General features: G+C 39.7%; 1 protein-coding gene across 1 annotated transcript in view; it reads right to left on the bottom strand.

The window, feature by feature from the left end:
* The window catches only part of camta1a (calmodulin binding transcription activator 1a), a 443,175-nt gene that overhangs the window by 166,769 nt on the left and 254,362 nt on the right, over positions 1-22,044 (bottom strand). The window contains exon 5 of the mRNA XM_067371128.1: positions 21,831-21,966. Coding sequence (XP_067227229.1) covers positions 21,831-21,966 — 136 coding nt within the window. The remainder of the gene's footprint in view (positions 1-21,830; positions 21,967-22,044) is intronic.

Here is a 22,044-nt window from a genome sequence, read left to right as displayed (position 1 = left end):
TAGCTGATCATCCAGTATTACACAACTACACATACTAAGAAAGCCACTGCCTCTGAACACACAGCCTTGAAACATATAGCAAAATCAATGCCATCATGACCATACATTTACATGAGATCTATAGAGGGTCGTTTCTGCAGGCTGATCAGCAGATCAAACATGTTCACCCTTTAAAAAACATCACCGGATTAGAGATGGAGCAAATCTCACCATCTAATGCACTATAGGGAGGCAAATGAGATGCACATGAATGTCACAAGTGATCATCAGGATCGATTTTACATCTCTTTTCAGGAACGCGGTCTCCTTCAAAGCCCTCACGCTGAAACACGACTGCCGCTTCCTTGGGCTTCTCCTCATCTTTTCATCACATGCAAACACATCCACTTTGTTGCAGTAGATTAAAGGTTAGCTGATGTAAATAGAGTGTATTTGCAAAGATCTGGAAGATGGGTAAGGTCATAGCAGTCGTTTTATGGCCCATATTGGTGATTATAGTGACACTGAGAGGTGGATAGGTCTGTAAATATCAATGATGAACAGCTGAGAGGTAAACCCACCTCCGGCCCACACTAGGCCATCTCTAGGCGGCATGAGATTATCAGGGCACCAGGCTGAGGTTGTGGGGTGACATCCTGAATCGTACACCAGCACATCAATCACGCCATCACTTGCCCCACTCAGTCAGAGGCCAAGGCAGTGGAAATCAAATTATTTCTTTTAATTGAAAAAAGCTGAGCCTGTGACTGGGGACTCGGTGTTGTGCTATTGGCAGAGGCACACAGGTGAAGTCAATACCACTCAATGGGTGTCGATTCATCAGCGGCGCTTAATGTCGTTAGCCCTGAGAGGCCTCTCTCTCCCCCTCCACCACTCAAATGCTCCTTCTAGCTATCCATCTTCTTCTCTCATTACCTGCCTCTCATTGGCGACACTGTCTGGCTGACCACAGGGAAGCTTTTGCATAAAACACCATTTTAGATGAAGAGTGAGTTTCAGAGTATCTTCCTTCACTTTTATGTTGCCTTCAAACCCTCTTGGGAAGTTCACAAATCTTAATCACGGTGTGATGATAATTATGAGTGGACGAATGGGCAATTTCATATTTCTTTCTCTCTTCCAGACAAAGATTATTAGCGCCAATGCAATAAAACGAAGAAAAAAAGGTGCACGTGATCTAATTGATGCTATATCAATGTATTTTGTCGTTTTCATGCAGTTTCAAAACCAGCTAAATTAGTAGTATTTTCAGGCAACCTTTGAGCTATTCTTCATCAATAGAACATAAAATGTATACAAACTGCATTGAAAAAAAAAAAAAAAAAAAAAAAAAAAGTGACAATTTACACTTATTATGACCAGCGCCATTTGTCTTTGGTATTTTTCAATTGTCATACTCCCAAACTGGAAAATCTGAACTCCATAATTATGACATTGAAACTTAATTTACTTAAAATTGTATATTCGAATACAAAAATATAGGAAGGAATTGAGAATTGACTGGCGAAATGTGGGCGTTACTGTACACAACGTAATGGAGTCAGATCGAATGCGAGTTTACTAAATCAATGCATAAAATCCATTTGGCTATTGGTTAACATTGTTCAATAACGTGCATGACTGAATGGATGTCAATAGAAAAGAAAAGTAATTTGATGTCAATTAAAGCATCATTTGAATAACATGCACTGATGAATCATTCACAATAAGATCATGAGGGTTTGTTAAGAAAGTAAAAAGTGTTGATTTTGTTTTGAAGTTAAAGGAGGCATTACACACCTACACTCCTTCATTCCCTCAATATCTTTCTACCTACAACCTTTTCTATTGCTCTCAATGACACATGGTGTAAACCCCAGCTGTTGAATATCAGCAGCTCTCGAGTGAAGCAGGTGATGAAATCATTTACAACACCATTATCGGACTAATTACACAGAGAAGAGTGGAGGAGGAGAGAGAAGCTTTGGCAGAGGAAAACAGAAACGGTGAACCCACTGCTGGGCATCAGTGTGTGTACAGTATAACAGCGACAGTGAAGGTTCTGCCATTGGGCATAATGTGGCACCGTATCTGTCAAACAAGCACACGGTTATGCAGAGGAACTGCACTTGCTGAAGTCACCTCTAAACAATACATAACCCTCTTTTCTTTCACTGACTGTCTCTCTAGGACCGAAGTGTTTGTCTAAGTTTAGTGCTGTGCTGGGCCTGTCTAACTCCCCAGACAATTACTGTGTGTATGTTAGCCCAGGGCAGTCAGAGGAGACACATTAGTGTTGGTCAGTATCCCAGCATGCTTAGCTCACCTGGGCAATGCCCCCATAGGCTTGGACTGTTGATAGTCTTCTCTCCTGGGCTGGTGCCAATCAGCAGCAAATCCACTCACAAAAGTGCAATCAAAACAGAGAGTAAACCAGTTTGCGACTGTCTTGGGTGATCTATGTCTGTAAATCAAAAAAATGTGCTCCTAGGGAACCAACAACCCCCCCTCCCCCCCCCCCAAAAATCCCTAACTCATCTATCTATCTATCTATCTATCTATCTATCTATCTATCTATCTATCTATCTATCTATCTATCTATCTATCTATCTATCTATCTATCTATCTATCTATCTATCTATCTATCTATCTATCTATCTATCTATCTATCTATCTATCTATCTATCTATCTATCTATCTATCTATCTATCTATCTATCTATCTATCCATACATCCATACATCCATCCGCATAATCTGTAGACTATAATCTTCAAATTTAAAGCTTTTAAACCAATTTAAACAAAAAGTATACTGCAAGGTTTCTCAAGCAAAAATCAATCAACAAACAAACAGTTTATTTTGACAAACGTTCCTTTTAACTCTAATATATCTTCTAAAAATATCTTCTTTCATAAATGTAATGCATTTAGGAAACATCATCACTTCCAAATACTTCTCTTAAATGATGTGTATTCTAACTTAATTGGAGGAAAAACCCTGCTGCACAAAAAAAAAAAAAAAAAACAGACCTAGATCTAATTGTCAAACTGCATTGAATCTGCGGGCACAACACAGACATAAAAATATATATATTGGAAAGAAAGACTTCAGGGAATTACATTTAATCCAGGAAACACACTTTGCTGAACACATTTTAACAAATATACTTGGTTAGAAGTATTTTAGATATTTCTTTTCATAGCACAGCTTTCTTTTGCTAGAATCTTTCAGTTCCTTCCCTGACTCTTTAAGGCTGATTCACAGTGCAGCAAAAACGGCTACAAACATCCTAAAGTTGGCTGCTGGACTTCAAATATTGGGAAGCACAATTATCATGCTCACACTTCACCAACAAACATCAACAAACATTTAAAGAAGGTGAATGAAAGGGAAAAGGATTGTGGACAGAGACTACAAGGGGAGGAGATGGAGTACTCACATGTACAGTAACATAAATGAATGGGAGAAATGCTAATGCGTAATATGGAAACTTTAGTTCTGCATCTCAGTATCAGTGCTCAATATGGCGGGAGTGGGAATGCAGGGAATGCAGAGAAATGCTGCTTTTAATGTGAGTGAGACAGGTAAAATGAAAACTGTCAAGTTAAAACAGTTCCATTTCTCGAGACACGCTTGTTTTATTCCATTTTATTGTGCTATGTCTAGTTATTTTGAACACAATAACGTGTCCTGTGTGAATGACCTCTTAGACTCTTGATATGTGTGTGAGAGAAGCAAATCACATGATCCTGTCAGTCTATGTGTGTATGTTGTATGGTAGAAGGATCGGTGAGATGAACAGGGTTGAATTATCTCAACCCTGTGGATGTGAAATCTTGAGATTAAGCTCCATTAAACACAGAAAGCCAAAGAGCTTTATCTCATGATTTCACTCTTACAGTCTGCTCAGTCACCATGCACACACACACACACACACACACACACACACACAAAAGAAAACCACCATGACACGTCCTTCACCTTTATCGACCAAATTATAAAAGAAAAAAGAGGAATAATTTGCCTTTCTTCTCTTTTCCCTGTCTCTTTTTTCTTCTCCGTCACTCCCTCTCATAGAGAAGACACTTTGGAGTCATTAAACTGCATAGCACGTGTCTTTTAAAGGCACAAGTGTCCAGAGCAGCATGGGCTCTGAGCGCTGTCATGACTCCTACAGATCACAGTCGCAATGGTCTCCGGGACTCCATTCCCTAGTGGTTCTCTCTGTGTTAATGGGAATTGACCAGTGTTGTGTCCCTGCTCTCCCCTCGGAGACGGCCCATTCTCCCCGACGGCTATGGACCGGTGAGCCCTTCACGCCCGCCAGCCTCTGGCTGCAGTACAAGGCTGATGAGGTCGCAGAGCAAAGAGAGAAAAGGGAGGAAAAAAACAGCTATAGAGGTTTCAATGCTGTGGAATCCAGCCAAACAAAATCGAACCAAGTACAATCCTAATGCATGATAATTGACCTGAAAAGTGGAGAGAGATTTTGTATGCATCCATGGCATAATGCATTGAATAGATCTTCTGTATTATGTGTTTGCAATATTAATCGAGAGGAGAGACCAAAGTCAATTTTATCAGATTATGCATCACACTTTTTTTTGGAAAAATGTTTTCCTTGAAACATGTGCTTGTACTCTCTTTAAAATTAATGTTATTTGAACTAGCAGATTCATGCACTTATAAGTGTGGCTTAATTATCCAAATACTATTTTTGGTGCCACAAAATCATTTCCATACTGCATATAGGAATCCTGGAAGCAGGTATAAAAGTAGATATGTCTATAGCTTGGATTGTTTTTAAATAGTGTGCTATAGATGAGTAAGCTTATACCTGCTCTGGACTAAAAAGAGCCACCTTCCATCAAACATTTATAGACATGACATCCACACAGGCAAGGGCAAACCTGCACAGAACTAATACACACAAGCATCTAACATACAAGAAACACACTGATGTCTTGTGCACACACACTCACACACACTGTGTGGGCCGGAGTGTGTCCTCGCTCCGCTGTGGGCTGTATTGATCTGTGCTGGGCTCTTTATTGAAGTCATGATTCATGCTGTTGCTGTCTCTCCTTCACTCCTCACAGCCACACTTCTCTCTCTCTCTCTCTCTCTCTCTCTCTCTCTCTCTCTCTCTCTCTCTCTCCTGACATAACCACCAAGCAGGTCTATTTACTTGCTTTGTAACTTTATCCTTTGACCCCTAACTAAATGACTGGCTGATGGGCGTCTGGGTCAGTAATACATGCTGGCAAATAGGGTTGTCACAATCCTAAAAAATATTAGAAGCCAATACAACATTTTTTTTTATATAATTATATTTCAATTAATTCAATATTTTTAAAAATAAATATTTAAAATATTAATATTAAAAATATTTTTTTAACAATTCATTAAAACTACTATTAATTTTTTTATAAAATGTTATCAGTAACAAAATAAAGAAAAAAAGAAAACTTATAAGCAATAAAACAAATAAAAACAATAGGACAAAGATTACACAAAGTAATTCAATTTTGTAAAATTACTCATGAAAATAATTCAATAAAAAGTATTAAAATTCTACAGCAAAAAAACGAATCAAATTAAATATAACATAAAACCGCATTAATGTCATAGTCTTCACGAAATAACATTAGACATACACCAATCAGGCATAACATTATGACTAATGACAGGTGAAGTGAATAACATTGATTATCTCTTTATCACAGCACCTATTAGTGGGTGGGACTTATTAGGCAGCAAGTGAACATTTTGTCCTCAAAGTTGATGTTGGAAAAATGGGCATGCGTAAGGTTCAGAGCGAGTTTGACAAGCGCCAATTTGTGATGGCTAGATGACTGGGTCAGAGCATCTTCAAAATTGCGGCTCTTGTGGGGTGTTCCCGGTCTACTGTGGTCAGTATCTATCAAAAGTGGTCCAAGGAAGGAACAGTGGTGAACCGCCACAGGGTCATGGGCGGCCAAGGCTCATCGATGCACGTGGAGAGCGGAGGCTGACCTGTGTGGTCCGATTCAACAGACGAGTTACTGTTGCTCAAATTGCTCAAGAAGTTAATGCTGGTTCTGATAGAAAGGTGTCAGAATATACGGTGCATCGCAGTTTGTTGCGTACGTGGCTGCATAGCCGCAGACCAGTCAGGGTGCCCATGCTGACCCCTGTCCACCGCCGAAAGCGCCAACAGTGGGCACGAGAGCATCAGAACTGAACTACAGAGCAATGGAAGATGGTGACCTGGTCTGATAAATCACGCTTCTTTTACATCACGTGGATGGCTTGGTCTTGTGCGTCGCTTACCTGGGGAACGCATGGCACCAGGATGCACTATGGGAAGAAGGCAAGCCGGCGGAGACGGTGTGATGCTTTGGGCAATGTTCTGCTGGGAAACCTTGGGTCCTGCCATCCATGTCATGTGACATGTACCACCTACCTAAGCATTGCTGCAGACCATGTACACCCTTTCATGGAAACGGTATTCCCTGGTGGCTGTGGCCTCTTTCAGCAGGATAATGTGCCCTGACACAAAGCAAAAATGGTTCAGGAATGGATTGAGGAGCACAACAACAAGTTTGAGGTGTTGACTAGGCCTCCAAATTCCCCAGATCTCAATCCAATCGAGCAACTGTGGGATGTGCTGACCAAACAAGTCCGATCCATGGAGGCTCCACCTCGCAACTTACAGGACTTCAAGGATCTGCTGCTAACATCTTGGTGCCAGATACCACAGCACACCTTCAGGAGTCCATGCCTTGACGGGTCACGGCTGTTTTGGCAGCAAAAGGGGGGCCAACACAATATTAGGAAGGTGGTCATAATGTTATGCCTGATTGGTGTATTACATTAATATTAATTTCATTCTGTAGGAGTTTGCTTAATATTAAAGAGAGTTTGATTATTATAGAAACATAATACATAACAGCAGGTCTATTGCATTTATTTATGCATAAGCCTGTTGTTTTGATGGGCTGTGATTGTCAAATATGCCCGTTTACATTTACTAAAACAATCAACTGTGCTAAGCCTACAAGACGGTCACGTGAGCCATTTTTTATACCGGCCAACGAGAAATCAGCAGCCATGGTGCCTGAAGCTTATTAAGAATGAGAGAAGACCCAAAGTCCTGTTCTCACTCTATAGATAGAGTCTGATTTATATAGTGCTGTGGGACTGATGAATCACAGCCCGTCTGCTATTCAACACGGCGAGACGTATACAACACGCACCCACACATGCACTATTGAGAAGAGAAAATCGTTTGAAACAATCTCACAAGCTGAACCATTTTCAAAAGCCATTTAATGTTATAGTCGAATGTTGATATTGCATTATGGAGAAGTGTTATGCTTTGTGTATTTGATAATGCTTTTGTTGATGATTCTGTGCTCGGCGTCATCGAGAAAAAGCTCTGTATTGCTGACTAATGCCCTTCAGTGCAGTGAGACATATAAAGCCCCCTGAGTGAGCGTTCCATCTCCAACCAGCAGAAATTAATTGACTGAAAAAAATTTGCTGTTTAAGGTTGCAGCGGGTTACATGAGGCAGAGTAGCAATTGTTCACTGTTTGCCTGGGGCTATATCGCGTTTATTCTGCCTCTCTCTCTCTGTGTCCGCTATGTGTGATATTCCTCCTTGATTCTTTTCTCCTTCTCTCTGCCACCCCTCCTCTCCTGTCCACTTTTCAGAGGCATTTCTAATAGATCCATCTTTCTCCTACAGGGGATTCCTTAATCCCAAATCCTTGAAGAAAGAGAGTGGATTTGGCATGACCGCTGCGGTGTGTGCGTGTGTGCGTTTTCTCAAGTACGGGCTGCAAGTGGGGGGTTCGTACCGTGGGCCTCGGTGTTGAGGCAAGCAGATTCTGTGCTGTGCAGAAGAGACCCTTAAGTGTTTCAGATCACTCAGTGTGAGGATCATTGTGCTGTAGATTGTACTGTAATCTGAATATTCTAAAATGCTTGAAAGCACTTTGATATGATGTGAGGTAATTCTTGTGTTATAGTTTCCGCCTCAAAAGCCGTATGTTAAAGACAGCATGAAATCAAAACGCATCAGAAATAAATAAATAAACGGCCCTGGTCTTGTGGTCTGGTCAATGTACAATTATTCATCGGAACATATATGTATATATATTTTTTTACCTTTCATCATATATTTTTCAGACTTTTTACAGAAAAAACAAGCACATATGGGTGGGATAACATTATTATTTGGTTTGCCTTGCACAAGTTTGTAAAACCTGATGATCATATTTTCCGGCATGATTTGACGATGATTTAACCCTTTCGCACGTAAGTTTCAAATATTCTGGCTGACCCCCCAGCGTGAGTTTTTTAAGGCGACCGTTATTTAGAACGTATCACTTTATGGTTTCCATGGTGACGCATCATTGCTTGTTACGTGACACACCGCAGCACTGTATGAATGATGATCTGCTTTCATTTAATTATTCCTTTTTTATTCAAAATACTCACAAATTTGTTAACTATAGCATGAAATATCTAATATTCTGATTGCCAAATATGTGCAAGTGGATGTGTTTTGCTGTTTAAACACCTTTATAACGATCACGTTAGTTGAGCCATATGAGCGATGGGCGCCACCATGTTAGTTTGCGCCGCGCAGATAATTGGATCTGTTGGATTTACAACCCGTGAATTTATCCACTTCTCCCGACATACATGAAAGTAAGTGTGCCAGTGAACTGAGGAAGAATAGAGTAAGCTTTTAAGTTACTTTCACAATGTGTATCTGATATGAATTAAACGTGTTGTCAAGTTATAATGGAAAGGGTTGTTATTTCCGCTTCTATAGACATCATTGTGTATTTTACAAACTCTAAATATATTGTTTTGTTAGTACTCATGTGCATTTAAATGTCTGAAACCTGAAATTAACATTATTTGGTTGAAAACACTGCATATATGTGATATGAAAAGCGCTGCGTGCGTCCGTCTCTGGTTTAGCGCCAGTTAAAGCACGCAAGTACATTTGAATTTGGCAGTTGATCACGTAATGCACTGAACGTTCTAATCACACCGGTGTGATCGTACGCATCAAAGGGTTAAAGAGAATTTTGTGCTTCAATGGAAACAACAACATGTGACCACCTATATAAAGGAGTCACATGGTCACAAATTTACTTATTTAAATAGTGCAGAATCTTTACATCAGAGGTTTTATTTGCTATAAATTTTAAAAAATCCTGAAATTTTCTGAAACTTCCTGAAAAAAAAAAAAAAAAAAAAAATCCTGAAACGTTCCAGTATGGTTTCAAACTTCTGGATTGCATTGCAAATGCAGTTTCATGTTGTCTTTAATGCTGATTAAGTATTAATTTCTATGTGTCTGAGCTTTATGACTGTAATTGTGTCGAGATCTCTCTCAGTGGAAAGAGATGGTGGAAGCAGGCCAACAGCTCATGCATCTTAAAGGGGTCATAACATTTTTTTTTTCTCCGTCCACTTAAAATGCACCAAAATAGTCCTAAATGAGTTTCCCATTACCATTTTTCACCTCTCTCTGGCCCTTTGAGTTACTCTTGCCATTGTATGCTGCTTCTAAGGCTTTGGTCACAACTGCACACAACTGACTGTCCACACAGTCATTTTGCAAATGCAGTCAATATCCAGTGGATCTATATTGGTAGCTATAGTAGTCATATAAGCATCAGCACAATGTCATGAGACTTTCTCAGAGTATAGTAGCTGTCAGTGTGGAAAGAAAACTTTTTAAATTTTCCACTGCTCATGTCTATCATGACATCCCACTGCAGTGCTGAACTACAAAAGCGTGAACCTTTTACACATTGCATATATTGCACATATTCGGTCATTCACTTTTCGCTACATAGTAAGTCACATACAGTAGTTTGCAAGAGTATATTAGGAGAGAGAGGAAAAAATGAGTGTATTTAGACACAGTTTTAAATGTGATGTGTAAACACTGCAGATCGCTGATTGGTCGATCAGTCTATAACGATCAGTCAATAATCTACCCACTTTGAAGTGTTACTAAACTGCAGTGGAAAAGCAAACCGAAAGTAAAGCGAGCCGAGCCAAGTAGTACCACGCGGTGGAAAAGTGCCAATACAGCCTGAAATAAATGACAGTTGACAAAATATTGCTCATTGTTAGCGCATGATACCTAATACAAATGAATGGAACCTTATTGTTCCAACCTTAAGTTTTGACAACAGATTTACAGAAATATCTATCGTTCTTATTTATTGTAAAATCTATAAGACTCATTAGTATAGCTTTTAAACCACCAAAAGAAAATAATGAAATGATTAATAAAACAAGAACAAGCAACAGTGAAAAACAGCCACACAAATCTATTTGTGAAAAGGAACCCAGGGAAAGGCAGGACTAAATGGGAAGGGTGCTTAACTGTTTCCCCTGTTGCCTGAAGCAAAAGGCTTTAACCTGTTTTTTTTTTCTGTTAAACTCCTCTTAAGCAGTCCTTTCATGTTAAATATCAACTCCCTCCATATCAGTGGTAAAATAAGCAGCTCTGTGGACGTTATATTGCTCTATATAAACACTTTAGCATTCCCTTTGAACTCCTCTCGCTGCTCATTACGCTGCCTTTGAAGACGGGATGTTGGAACATTGCTACATTTTGATTTTACAGTTATTAAGCAAACAGAGCAGCAAATTCCAACTTGTACACCACGTGTCAATAATGCATGACTTAGCGGTCAGCTCGCAGAAGTAAACATCTTTTGGTGCGTACCGCACACAGACACCTTGACGGAGAAGGTACGGCAGAACTATCACACAGAACTATCGATTCGGGGAGATTTCTGCAGACCTTGCAGAAAACACGAGCGCACGCAATCACAAACACGCAGTAATAACGTCACCCAGGGTTAACGTCAGACCCTCGTGATGTCACAAAGAGACTCTAGCACCACCTGCCGCCTTTTTCACCAATCTCACCGCAGACAAAAGTCAGATCGGGGCATTGAAAGACAGTTTAACACTGATCTAAAAGCAAATGAATGAACATAGCCATGACAAACAGAAGTTGACAGGCGGTTCTATGAACATCCTTCTGAAGAGAAGCCTCCTGGGAACTCCCTCCGCTGATCTGACAACACGATACATCTCTCACCTTTTTTCTCAGTGCAATTATGCTGCGGCTTACTTTTATATTACACATATCACTCTGAAACTGGAACATCTGTCGACTACAAAGTGAAGCTAATCCTCTCTTTTCTTAGACGAAGGGGTGGAAAGTGAGTCTGTAACAGTGTCCAGGCCCTGACGTAGGTAATTAAAAAGGAATTTCAGATGACCTAAGAGAAAAAAAAGAAGTCTTTATGAAAGCGCTCGCTAGTCAGTTTAAAGCTGCATGCTTAGTGTCGTCGCTTTGAACTTGCTCGGCTCTGATTTGTGTGCTGAATGCTGAAATTCCATCATCAGCCGAGCTGACAAATGAGCTGTGAGCTCCACACTCCCAGGGAAGAGACTCTAGCGCTGCGCACAGAATCATACATCAAAACAAAGACATCTCTCCTTCATTATGCTCTCTCTACACCGACGCACAGGTATTAGTGCTGAAGGTGTTATAGCCCATAAAAATAATCAGTGATCTCTGTCTGTTTTTACAGAGGAGTGAAGGCAAGGGAGGTGAGGTCACAGTAGAGCTAATAATTAGAGGCAGAACAAGGGACGTGGTGTTGATGGAGGAGAGTGGTGTGTTCCTCCGCCTGTATCCTTGAAGAAGAGTCTTTTTCTCTTCCAGTGGTTTTGAAAAGCAAACCTTGAATGTCTTTTGTACAGCTCCACTGATCAGGTGGATAATAATAGAGAGAAGGCCAGACGGCCAACAAATTGTATTTTAAAAAGCTCACGCAATCAGTGGCATTCGTACGACCACTCAATTTTACAAGTCATCTAACTAAAAGCCTTTATGTTCATCATTAAAAATGTATTTATGTTGGTAACACATCACTTGAAGCTTGTATATGTAATGTATTATAAATTATAATGCATTAAGATTAAGATAAAATATATTATAATACTTATCTATTCAAACAGTAGTTATACTGGAAAGACCCAATGTAATATGTTATGTTTTAATGCATTGCACACTTTAAAGGTATAACCATGAATATGTAAGCATTATAATGCATTATAGTCTGTTCAAAGGTGAAGTGTGTATAAGTGAAGTGAAGGTGAAGTGTATAATCGGGTCCCTGGTGCATCTACCAACAGGACAACCCAGTAACTTTGTTTTGGCAAGACTTTCTCTGCAAGCATGTGAAAAAATGAGCTGCTCAGATTTTGCTCCCCTTCTGACGTAGGAAGGGGATCTTATTATTACTGCCCCTTAATCTGCACGTTTTGTTTTCACAAGCAAACAAGATGAAGAAAATGTAAGCATTTTTAAGTAATGCAATGTGTTTCTTCTGTTTAGGCAGCTCCACTTTCCATATGCCTCCCATACGCTCTATTACTTTATGCTAGCAGAAACAGAAGTTGTGTTTGACAGAAATGTAGCAGTGTTACTTATGACTCACTCACAAAACAGCTTATACTACTTATGTGATGTCATTTTACGCCGGACTGCTTCACAAACGAGGGTCAATTCAACGCTGGAATTGCACAAAAGATCAACATGACGGCACATGCTAGTCGATGAGTTGAATCAACTCCACAGCAACTACATACATTCATCCACTAACCATTCAGAAATGTCCAGATGCATTCTATAAGTTGTAACTTCTTCCTGAGTCTCTCCATCAGTGTCCGACTCCGGTTTGAACAACGTAAGGCTGAACACTGTTACTGACAATCCTCATTTTGGCTGCGTGAGATTCTCCAGCTTTGTTGTTGTTGAGCAACCAAAGCGTGAGCTGTTAAAGCTCCGCCCTCTTCTGGAAAGCGGGCCGGGAGCAGCAGCTCATTTGCATTTAAAGGGACACACACAAAAACGGGGTGATTTTGCTCACACCCATATAGGGGCAAATTTGACAAGCTATAATAAATGATCTGTGGGGTATTTTGAGCTGAAACGTCACAGACACATTCTGGAGACACCAGAGACTTCTATTAAATCTTGTGAAAAGGGCCATAATAGGTCCCTTTAAAATGAATTGAAATTGTTGGCTTGATAGCCTTTTAAAACATTTAGAAATTTGGTCTATATAACCTTTAAATTCCTTTTCCCAGAATGCCATTATGTGTTGACTGCATTTCTTTTCATTCCAATTCAGCTTCCTGTGGGGTGTGGCCAGTTCATATTCCAAAGGAATTGAAAAGGACACTGCCAATCCTAAATTACTGTGAAATTAAATTACAGAAAAGTGTAGATAATTCATATCCTCTTGTTCTGTCATAACATGTCAAACGTCCTCATCCACCTTCATAGAGGAGGCCCTAAAACCCTGCTGTCGGTTTGAGAGGGTCAGAGTGATGCTAAGATTATTAGCTGTGCGTTCTTAAAACTAATTACACAGGGTTTTAAAAGACACGACTGGGTGAGTTACTGCACTGACTAGCATTTCCATCCAGCCTTTGAATTAGCTATAGGAAGTCTGGCTCATGCCAGATTTATAAAAACAGATCAAAGGCATAAGATGTATGGAGGGACAAACCACTTTGTGAATTAGTTGTACAGTACTCTTGTGAAATGTGTTATTGGAAGACTAGTATTGATCTTCATTCCACAGTCGTAGTGGTACAGTGATGCTTCATTCTAAGCGAGAAACAATCGAATATTTTATATTTTGCACTTCCTTTTCTGCTGTCCTTGCTTTTTGAGCATTCTTCTTATTGACAACACTCGAGGAGACAGCAAGCCATCATGGGAAAACAGTCTTTCTGCACCTTCGGAGTTAAATCTTCAACAAATCTCTCGCTCTCACAAGAGTTTGGAACTGCAAAACCATGGCAACAACACACTCAGAAACATCATAACCGGATTCAGTGTCTGCCTTCCACACATATGATATGCAGAGATTGCAGGAGTAAGCAGTCACAGAAAAAAATACAGCAGACACACAGAGAACAAACAGAGAGAGAAGGAAGGGTATAGAGACAGAGAGGGGAATCGATTAGCTCTCTATGCATCCCAAACAGTTGGGGGAAAGGTTGGAAGTTTTGGAGAATTGGGCAACCTGAAACTTTACTTTTGTACTTCCATCAGTTTATACATATCTGCTAATTTCACACAAGAGCTGGAAGCAGCGGTTTGTTGAGAGAGAGTCTGTTATGTCACTTCCTCCCCCTTGTCTCGCATCTGGCTTTGCAAGCTGTTGCTATCGGCGACCGCATCTGTACATGGACACACCCTGCTCACAACAGCATGTGGCGTATCGCGAAATAATAGCCATTTTCTAAACAATTACAGACAAACGTCCCCCTGGAGAAAGGAGATGCTGATAATTGGAACCGAGAGCGGCCGCCGTTAACACAAATAAACACGGCCGCGTATCGCTGATCCTGCAAAGTAGCTGTTGCTTTCAATCTGGACGCAGACTGGTGATAGCGGTGACATACTGCAACCTTCCCCGCCGCTGTCCGCCAAGAAGGTGCCCACTTGATTACGGCATTACAAAAAGGCGGTTTTGACATTTGTCTTCATTATTATCAATGGAGAGAGGTGATTGAGCAACAGGCACGCTCCATTAGCCTTGCTCATCGCGTACTTGCACGGCTGATATCTCGCATTAGATGGAGTCAACATAAAATAACGTGTTGGGACCGACGGGGTCTGGATGGTGCACTGGGGTAGTGCTGCTCTCTCGGCCGGTGGAGGTTAAGAGAGAACGGGAGCTGCATCTAAATAAGAAAGCTTATTTCAATCAGTATAATTACCACTGGGTAATGAAAAACTCGCCCACCCTGCCACCTTCACTTAAGAGAAATCAATATGTGTTTGGGAGTTTATTAGAATGCCGGAATCATGAGTTGGGTCTTGGGGAGGGCAATATGTGTATCAACAATGCTGAATTAACAGCTAATCAGGAGAGGGGAGGCGCTCGAGTCCTCCGCTCTTAGTGGCACAAATGCTGCTAGGGGCAATGTTACGGCACTCAAAACACAAATTATTTGAATCTAGAAACAAATATTTATGGTATGACCAGGAATTGCTATTGATGACTGGGTGTTTACTGGCTACAATCGTTCACATACACACACACACACACATGCACACACATTTCCCCCACACATTTTAATACTGTAAAAACTGTATATTCTATCCCCTAACCCTAAACCTACACCTAATCCCAATCACAGAATACCTTCTGCATTTTTACATTTTCAAAAAATACATCACTTAGTATGATTTATAAGCTGTTTTCCTCATGGGGACCAAAAATGTCTATCCTTGTGGGGACATTTTTTTCCAGGACCACACACACACACAAATGATTGATCACTGAACAGCGTTAATCTTGTCCAAATTACTGACAGGAATGGTAGTTAAAAGATTTTTTGATTTCGTAAAGATGCGAAAAAAGCATTATAACGATAACTGAAATGAAAAACCTCTAAAAATTAATACTAAAATCTGATCTGGCTGTTTTAGTGTTTCATACTGAGAAATTACCTAATTGAACCTTGTAGCTCATCAATTAAATTCCCCTCAGAATTCTTCATTACAAAGCCCTGTTGGGAGTGCCTATACAGTAGCTGAAGTAAGTCCAAGTCCATTTTTTTTCTATATAAAACATTTGCATGGCTAATCAATATCAATCAATAATGCAACTAATCAATGTGTGGCTATAATTAAAATACTCTGCAGGTAGTACACTGCTGCTCCTGCCCAAACTTTTCTAGATATATTTTAAGTTAATTAACACCTAATTTATTTAGGGCCAAGGTAAAATATATATACTGAGACTGAATTTTTTAACAGATATTGTCTTCCTTTCATCAGGCCCTTAGTTATTGAAGTGCAGTAATCTCTTAGTCTTTCTGAGGGCAAACAAGGCCATAGAACATTAGAAAAGAACCGATTTTACACAGGACGGAAACTGAAAGCTTATTCCATAATTCATGGATGTCCAGCTTTAAAGCCTTGATTCTACTTTGTACTTGCCCTCATGAAAACTTACAGATCCTGCACAGCATTCACAGTTTTTGATATCATATAGTATTTTTAAGAAGATCAACGTAACCACTGACTGAAAGTGGTTTAATTTTTTTTTTAACTAATTGACTAGAGTTTACCTTGAAATTATTAAACTGCTTAAAGTAATAAGTAAAATATAAGGTCCAGGAAATAAGAACCGGTCACACACAGAAAAAAGAGAGCATCGGTTGATCAAGGGCCTCAACGCTGATTTCAAAATGATAAAAAAATTGTTTTTATGCTTGAAAAATGTATAATTAATGGCTGTCAAGCCAGGATAACCCCCTTACGCCTTTACAAGATGTCTAATGTTTTGGCTAAAGCTCTAGATGTCAAATCCAATAAAATAAAATAAAATATGAAACGAAAAATAATAATAAAAAAAACGTACTTAAAGTTTTCCACAACTGCCAGTTGCACTATTTTCTTTTCCTGATTATTTCTCAATGTTCTGTAAAGTTGCTTTGGAACTACAGTGCGTGCTTTGTAAAGTGCACAAAAACTAAACTGAAGTGAATTACGATGATCCCTCAAGTCAGCCAGTACAGCACAGACACAAAGAGTTGACATCAGCTACCTGTGTGTATGCCACATTTAACTTTTCCACTTTTCAGCACTTTTCCTGCAACATTATTCATCAGATTCACCCCTTGAATTGATGGTGCTAAAAAGCCATGTAATAGAAAGACAAAACAGCTATCCTTGAAATCTGTTAGGTAGCCAGGAATTATTAGGAATATAGATGAGTCTGCTATGCGCTGGGATCACGGGTGGTTGACTTCCTGATTAGGCCTTTGCAGCTGAGGGTCAGAAGACGGAGACATCAACTACAACCAGGAAAGAAACTAGATAGCCAGTAATGGACATGCCTTTTTCAGGTGGCCCTGTTGCATTGTGGGAAGGAATAAGAGGAAGAGGGGATGCTCATCTATCTCACCGTCTACACTCTCACCTGAAGTGATGGGGAGACGTCAGGAAGCCAGGCTGCTATTTCACGCCCTGTTAAGTACTAATGCTGTAACACACGTCTTGCTCCAATTTTAGGGAACAAGGAGTTTTACTGTGGACTCAAGGTTCATCTGTTCTATAGAGAGAGAGAGAGAGAGAGAGAGAGAGAGAAGGGAGATAGCGAGAGAGCAAAGGAAGCTGGGTAGCCACCACAGTCGCCACTTAAAGGAGTATTCATGCACTCTAACCAGGAGACATAGACTTCCAACAGCCCTTGTTTCAAACACACACATACCGTACAATATGACACCTATCACACACCCCTCTTTGAGAAAAAGCCCTCAGTGAAACGGCTCTGAAGGTGAAGGTCACGTCATTTATTTGCGTTTGCAGTAAACAGGTCTGAGGCAGACTGATAGGGCAAGGTTATTATCCTGAAGAGCACAGCTCTGATTGATCGCACCAGTCTGGGGTGCGCTGGGAGGACGTACTGAGTGGCCGCTCCCCTATTATACTGTTGCTCATAGCGGGAGTAGAAAAACACAGAACCGTCGGAGTCCACTCGCTGCTGGAGTCATCTGATCAGAGGCCTCATTATGCTTCACCTAGTCATTTGACTGTAGTCTCTTAGACACAGAGGGGATTTTCTTAAAGGGATAGTCCACTCCAAAATAAGGCTGTTACTAACAATAATTTTGATAACCGATTAATATGTTGATTATTTCTTCAATTAACAAACATTGTTTTACACCTAATGTTATCCTCAAAAAACCAAATGCAAATTGAAGGTTATGAAATAAATACAGAATCTTATCATTATTTTTTTTTAGTGTTTTTGAAATAAATCTCTTATGCTTACCAAGGCATAAATTTCTTATGCTTACTCTTTTGATAAAAAAAAAATAAATAAAAACTGTAGTATTGTGAAATATTAATACAATTCAAATAACTGTTTTCTATTTTAATATATTTTAAATTTTAATTTCAAAACATGCTGTTTAATATTTTTTTAGAAACCGTATTACATATTTTTCAGGATTCTTTATTTGTTTATTTATAAATTTAAAAATATTTTTTAACAATGTGAATATCTTTATTGTCACTTTTCATCAATTTAATGCATCCTTGCTGAATAAAAGTATTAATTTCTTAAAAAAAAAAAAAAAAAAAAAACATATCATATTGACCCCAAAATTTTGATTTTAATTAAATTTTTTAATTTTGATTTAAATTTTAATTCTTGTGTGAAAGCCAAAGGAATTGTTTATCAGAATGTCCAACTGTTTTTTAACCAGAGAAAGCTGCGGTTACATTTTACTTCAGGAAAAACAACAACTTGGATGTTCTTCTAAACATCTCTTTCTGTCGTATCCCTTTAAGCCTGCTGTGAGCTAGGAAATGTTTGCACTGTGCACTCATTTTTTCGCTGCTTGCCAGACATGCAATTTTCTGCTGAGTCCACCTTAGTACCCAAAGCCTTCTTGCTATTCTTCTGAAATTAGCCCACTGTAAGCCACAGCCATTTACACAGGAAAAAACATATGGAGGCATGTTAGGGGATAAGCCTGCCAGATGACAGCAGGCGGTGCTGGCTGAGAGATATAAAGGAAGAGGAGACAGGGAGAAAGGGAGAGAGAGAGGTTTGTTTGAGTGTTTCTACAGCTCAGTAGGTGAGTTCAACTCTGAGTTACCTCAGCTCAAACAAGATCTTTTAGCAATAGTCAGTATATGTGAGGGTCAGAGGACAGCTCAAAAATGACAGGGCCCAATAAAAACCCTTGCAACATTTCTCACATATATCTGAACTTTACAAGAAATAGCTGGCTGATGCGTTGAGAAACTTTTACCACTGCTTTAAAGCTGCAGTAGGGAGTTTTTAGAAAACTTAGCCTGAAAATTTGAACAAGCACAACTCACAGGTCACTCCCCATGCTCTATGCTGCGCTACAGCCCTCCCTCCACAGCTCCTCCCCCATCACAACGGAGCCTGTCGTGAATGCTCAGGCTAGTAAGGTGGATAAACAGTTATGGCACATTCACTGGTACAGACGAAACATCAACAATATGATTTACATTGACTATGGCCTGCCCACACTTTGACTACAAACTTAGTCCTCAAAACATTACGTATTTTGCAATACATGTAATGTAACTATATGACGTTGCACTATTTCTATAAGTAATAAATAGCTAGTAAGATAATATAACGGTAACTAACATTACAGTATGCAAGTAATTATTCTATCGATAGTGCAAGTGAATTAGTAGGTTTCAATAGTTGCTTTGCACAGCGCGTGACATTTCATCTGTATGTTATGCGGCTAGAGTTTTGACACCGAGTCAATGGGCTCCGATGAGGAATCAACACCACAGCGACTTCGAGGAGTCACCGGGCCGGGAGAAGAGGAAGCATCAGGCAGGGGACGGGCAGGCCTGTTTTGAAATGATCTTAGTTGTGTAGTTCTTAAAAAATGAAACAAATCAAGCAGGGATACTTACTTGTCAAGCAGAAATGTGGCCAGCTCTGCATCGGTTTTTAATCCTTTCAGGACACGTAGCTCCCTCCACTTCGGAAAAGCCGCTCCGATATTTACCCTCGTTTTATTTCTCGCTCTATCTAATTCTTTCTTTTTGGCTTTTTTATAATGGTCATCTATCTTTTTCCATTTACCGTCTTTATTTTGTGAGCAGGTGCCACTCGAGGAATTGGCAGTTTGGATTGTTTTTCCGCCATAAGCAAAGCTGCGGCACACCGGTAATCTTGAATTTGAAGGCCTGTATGCACTGGCTCTGTGCATGAGAGGAGCGTGATCAGCGCGCACGCAAGCTTTATTGACACTGCTAAGACACTCCTCCTGGCTCTTATTGGTTGTTTCTTACCGGGAGCGGTGTATTTCTGCAAATGACAATAGGACCACTGGGAGGAGCCAGAGGAGCTTGATTTTTTCACAGATTATCTGTCTCATATTCTACTGTCAGGACATAATGACAGGTTTAACAAATATGTAAAAAATACATTTTTACAAAAGTTACCTACTGCAGCTTTAAGGAACAGTTCACTCAAAAATGAAGATTCTGTTATCATTTACTGACTGACTTTCTTTCTACTGTTGAACTTCTACTTGTGTGCTATATTTAAAGTATTTCACAGTCTTTAAATAGCTTTAGGGGGTTTTGTACCAGATAGTTCTAGGAACTAACCACCAGGGTGGTTCTCCGAGAACTAATAGTTCACCTAGGGCAATTTTCCTGGTTGCATCGCCAGTAGCAACTATGAAGTGACGTAAGCTGCGCTTGTTGTTATGACTTTTATTTTGACGGCACGGTGGACATTTATTTTGACGGCGCTGAGAACGTCAGAGCCTGAGCAAACAAGCGCTCACATTCTCCGTCTTTATTAGTTTAAGATTTGTTTAACAGCCTGTCTAATATGTTAGATAGACCTGTTATACAAAGAAAGAAGTATATGAAAAAGTATTAGCGTTAGCGTTTCATTGGTTGTTTTTGGATGTGTTATACTGTACATGTCTGTGAATATGCAAAAATGTGAATGAGAATTGAGCATTTTCAGTGAATTATAAAAAAATGATGTTGGATTTATTTTTAAAAATATTTTCACTCAGAAATTTCAAATAAATTTGACAAATAATAACAAAAAAACTGAAAGTTACACATTGAATTAAGCATTTTGAAGTAGAACATTTTAAAATATATTCCAATAATCTTTACAAATTGTAAAAATCAACTAAAATTTTGGTCTTTTCCTATCATACTACTCCAAAAGACATGAATATAGAGCATGAGTTGTATAGACTAATTTTATTATGACTTTCATTTTTAGAGCTTGAAAGTTCCCATACATTTTTGGAAAAGAAAAGCACAAATATTCTGTTATACATCTCTTTTGATGCTAAATTCTACTGGTTTAGACAACATGAGTGAAAATTATTTTTGGGAACTATACCTTTAAGAGCTAAAGCTGGTGAATTTAACGGATAATCGGTAGAAACTCTAAACTTCCTCTGAAACATCTGCTGTGAGGAAACACACTGCCAAAAAATGATTGGCAGAGATTTGGTTGTTAAGTGAGGTCTGTTCACTGTCTAATGAGAACTCCATGAAGAGAGAGCAAGCAGAGAATAACGCACATCTTGGCAAGTGTATCAAATATTCTGTGTGTTTTTTGTCGTCTATATGACTATATAATATGAGCTCAGGCTTGGATATGCAAAACAACATCACATGACCCCAGCATACTCAACTATCCAGGGGACACCATACAAAATGATAGATATTCAGTTCAAACCCCAAAAAACAAAAGAGTAAAACTCTGGATCCAGCACCCACGCTGTTTGGTGCATGTGTATATGTGTGTACGAGTGGATATAAATCAAAGAGCGCTCTCTCACACACACACAGCGGGGCCGTGCCAGGGCGCGGAAAAGCAGGAAAGGGCCCTGCAGTCTACCTGTGATGGCAGTGGCTCCCAGCATGGGGGAAGATTAATGCGGGCACTCTGGAGCAGAGCAAACATCCTGAGCTTAATAAGGTACAAACAATTGCTTCCATTTTGTTTGCTATCAAGGGAAAACTAAACTCGAGCTGCTGAGGTGTATTTTTTCATTCTCACATGTGGAAAAGTTGGAGCCGACTTGAGGACTCACTGTACGTGTGCAACAACTACAAAACCGCAGCGCTCGTGTCCAAGCGAGAGGGCTTTTTTTCTTAAGTGCGGCCATTATTTGCACCTGAACGATTTCAAAGCGAGTCTATGTGTTACGGTGCGGACGAACGGCCTCACCTCCACTCCCTGTACTTTGAGCTTCATGTGATCCTCCCGCGTGGTCTTCCCATCTTTCCTTTTTTTCCAGCAGTAGCCGTCCTTTCTGTACTTCACCTTCTTCCTATTGTAGAGGATCATCGACCCATTCTGTGGCCTAGATCCAGAAATGAGGGAAAAGGAAAGAGAAAGGTTGGATGGATGGAAGAAAGAAAGAAAGAAAGAAAATGGGGTT

The sequence above is a fragment of the Chanodichthys erythropterus genome, chromosome 20 (assembly GCF_024489055.1).
Source record: "Chanodichthys erythropterus isolate Z2021 chromosome 20, ASM2448905v1, whole genome shotgun sequence".
Taxonomy (NCBI): domain Eukaryota; kingdom Metazoa; phylum Chordata; class Actinopteri; order Cypriniformes; family Xenocyprididae; genus Chanodichthys; species Chanodichthys erythropterus.
Note: the sequence above shows the minus strand (reverse complement) of the source record. Positions and strands in the feature narration are given on the sequence as shown.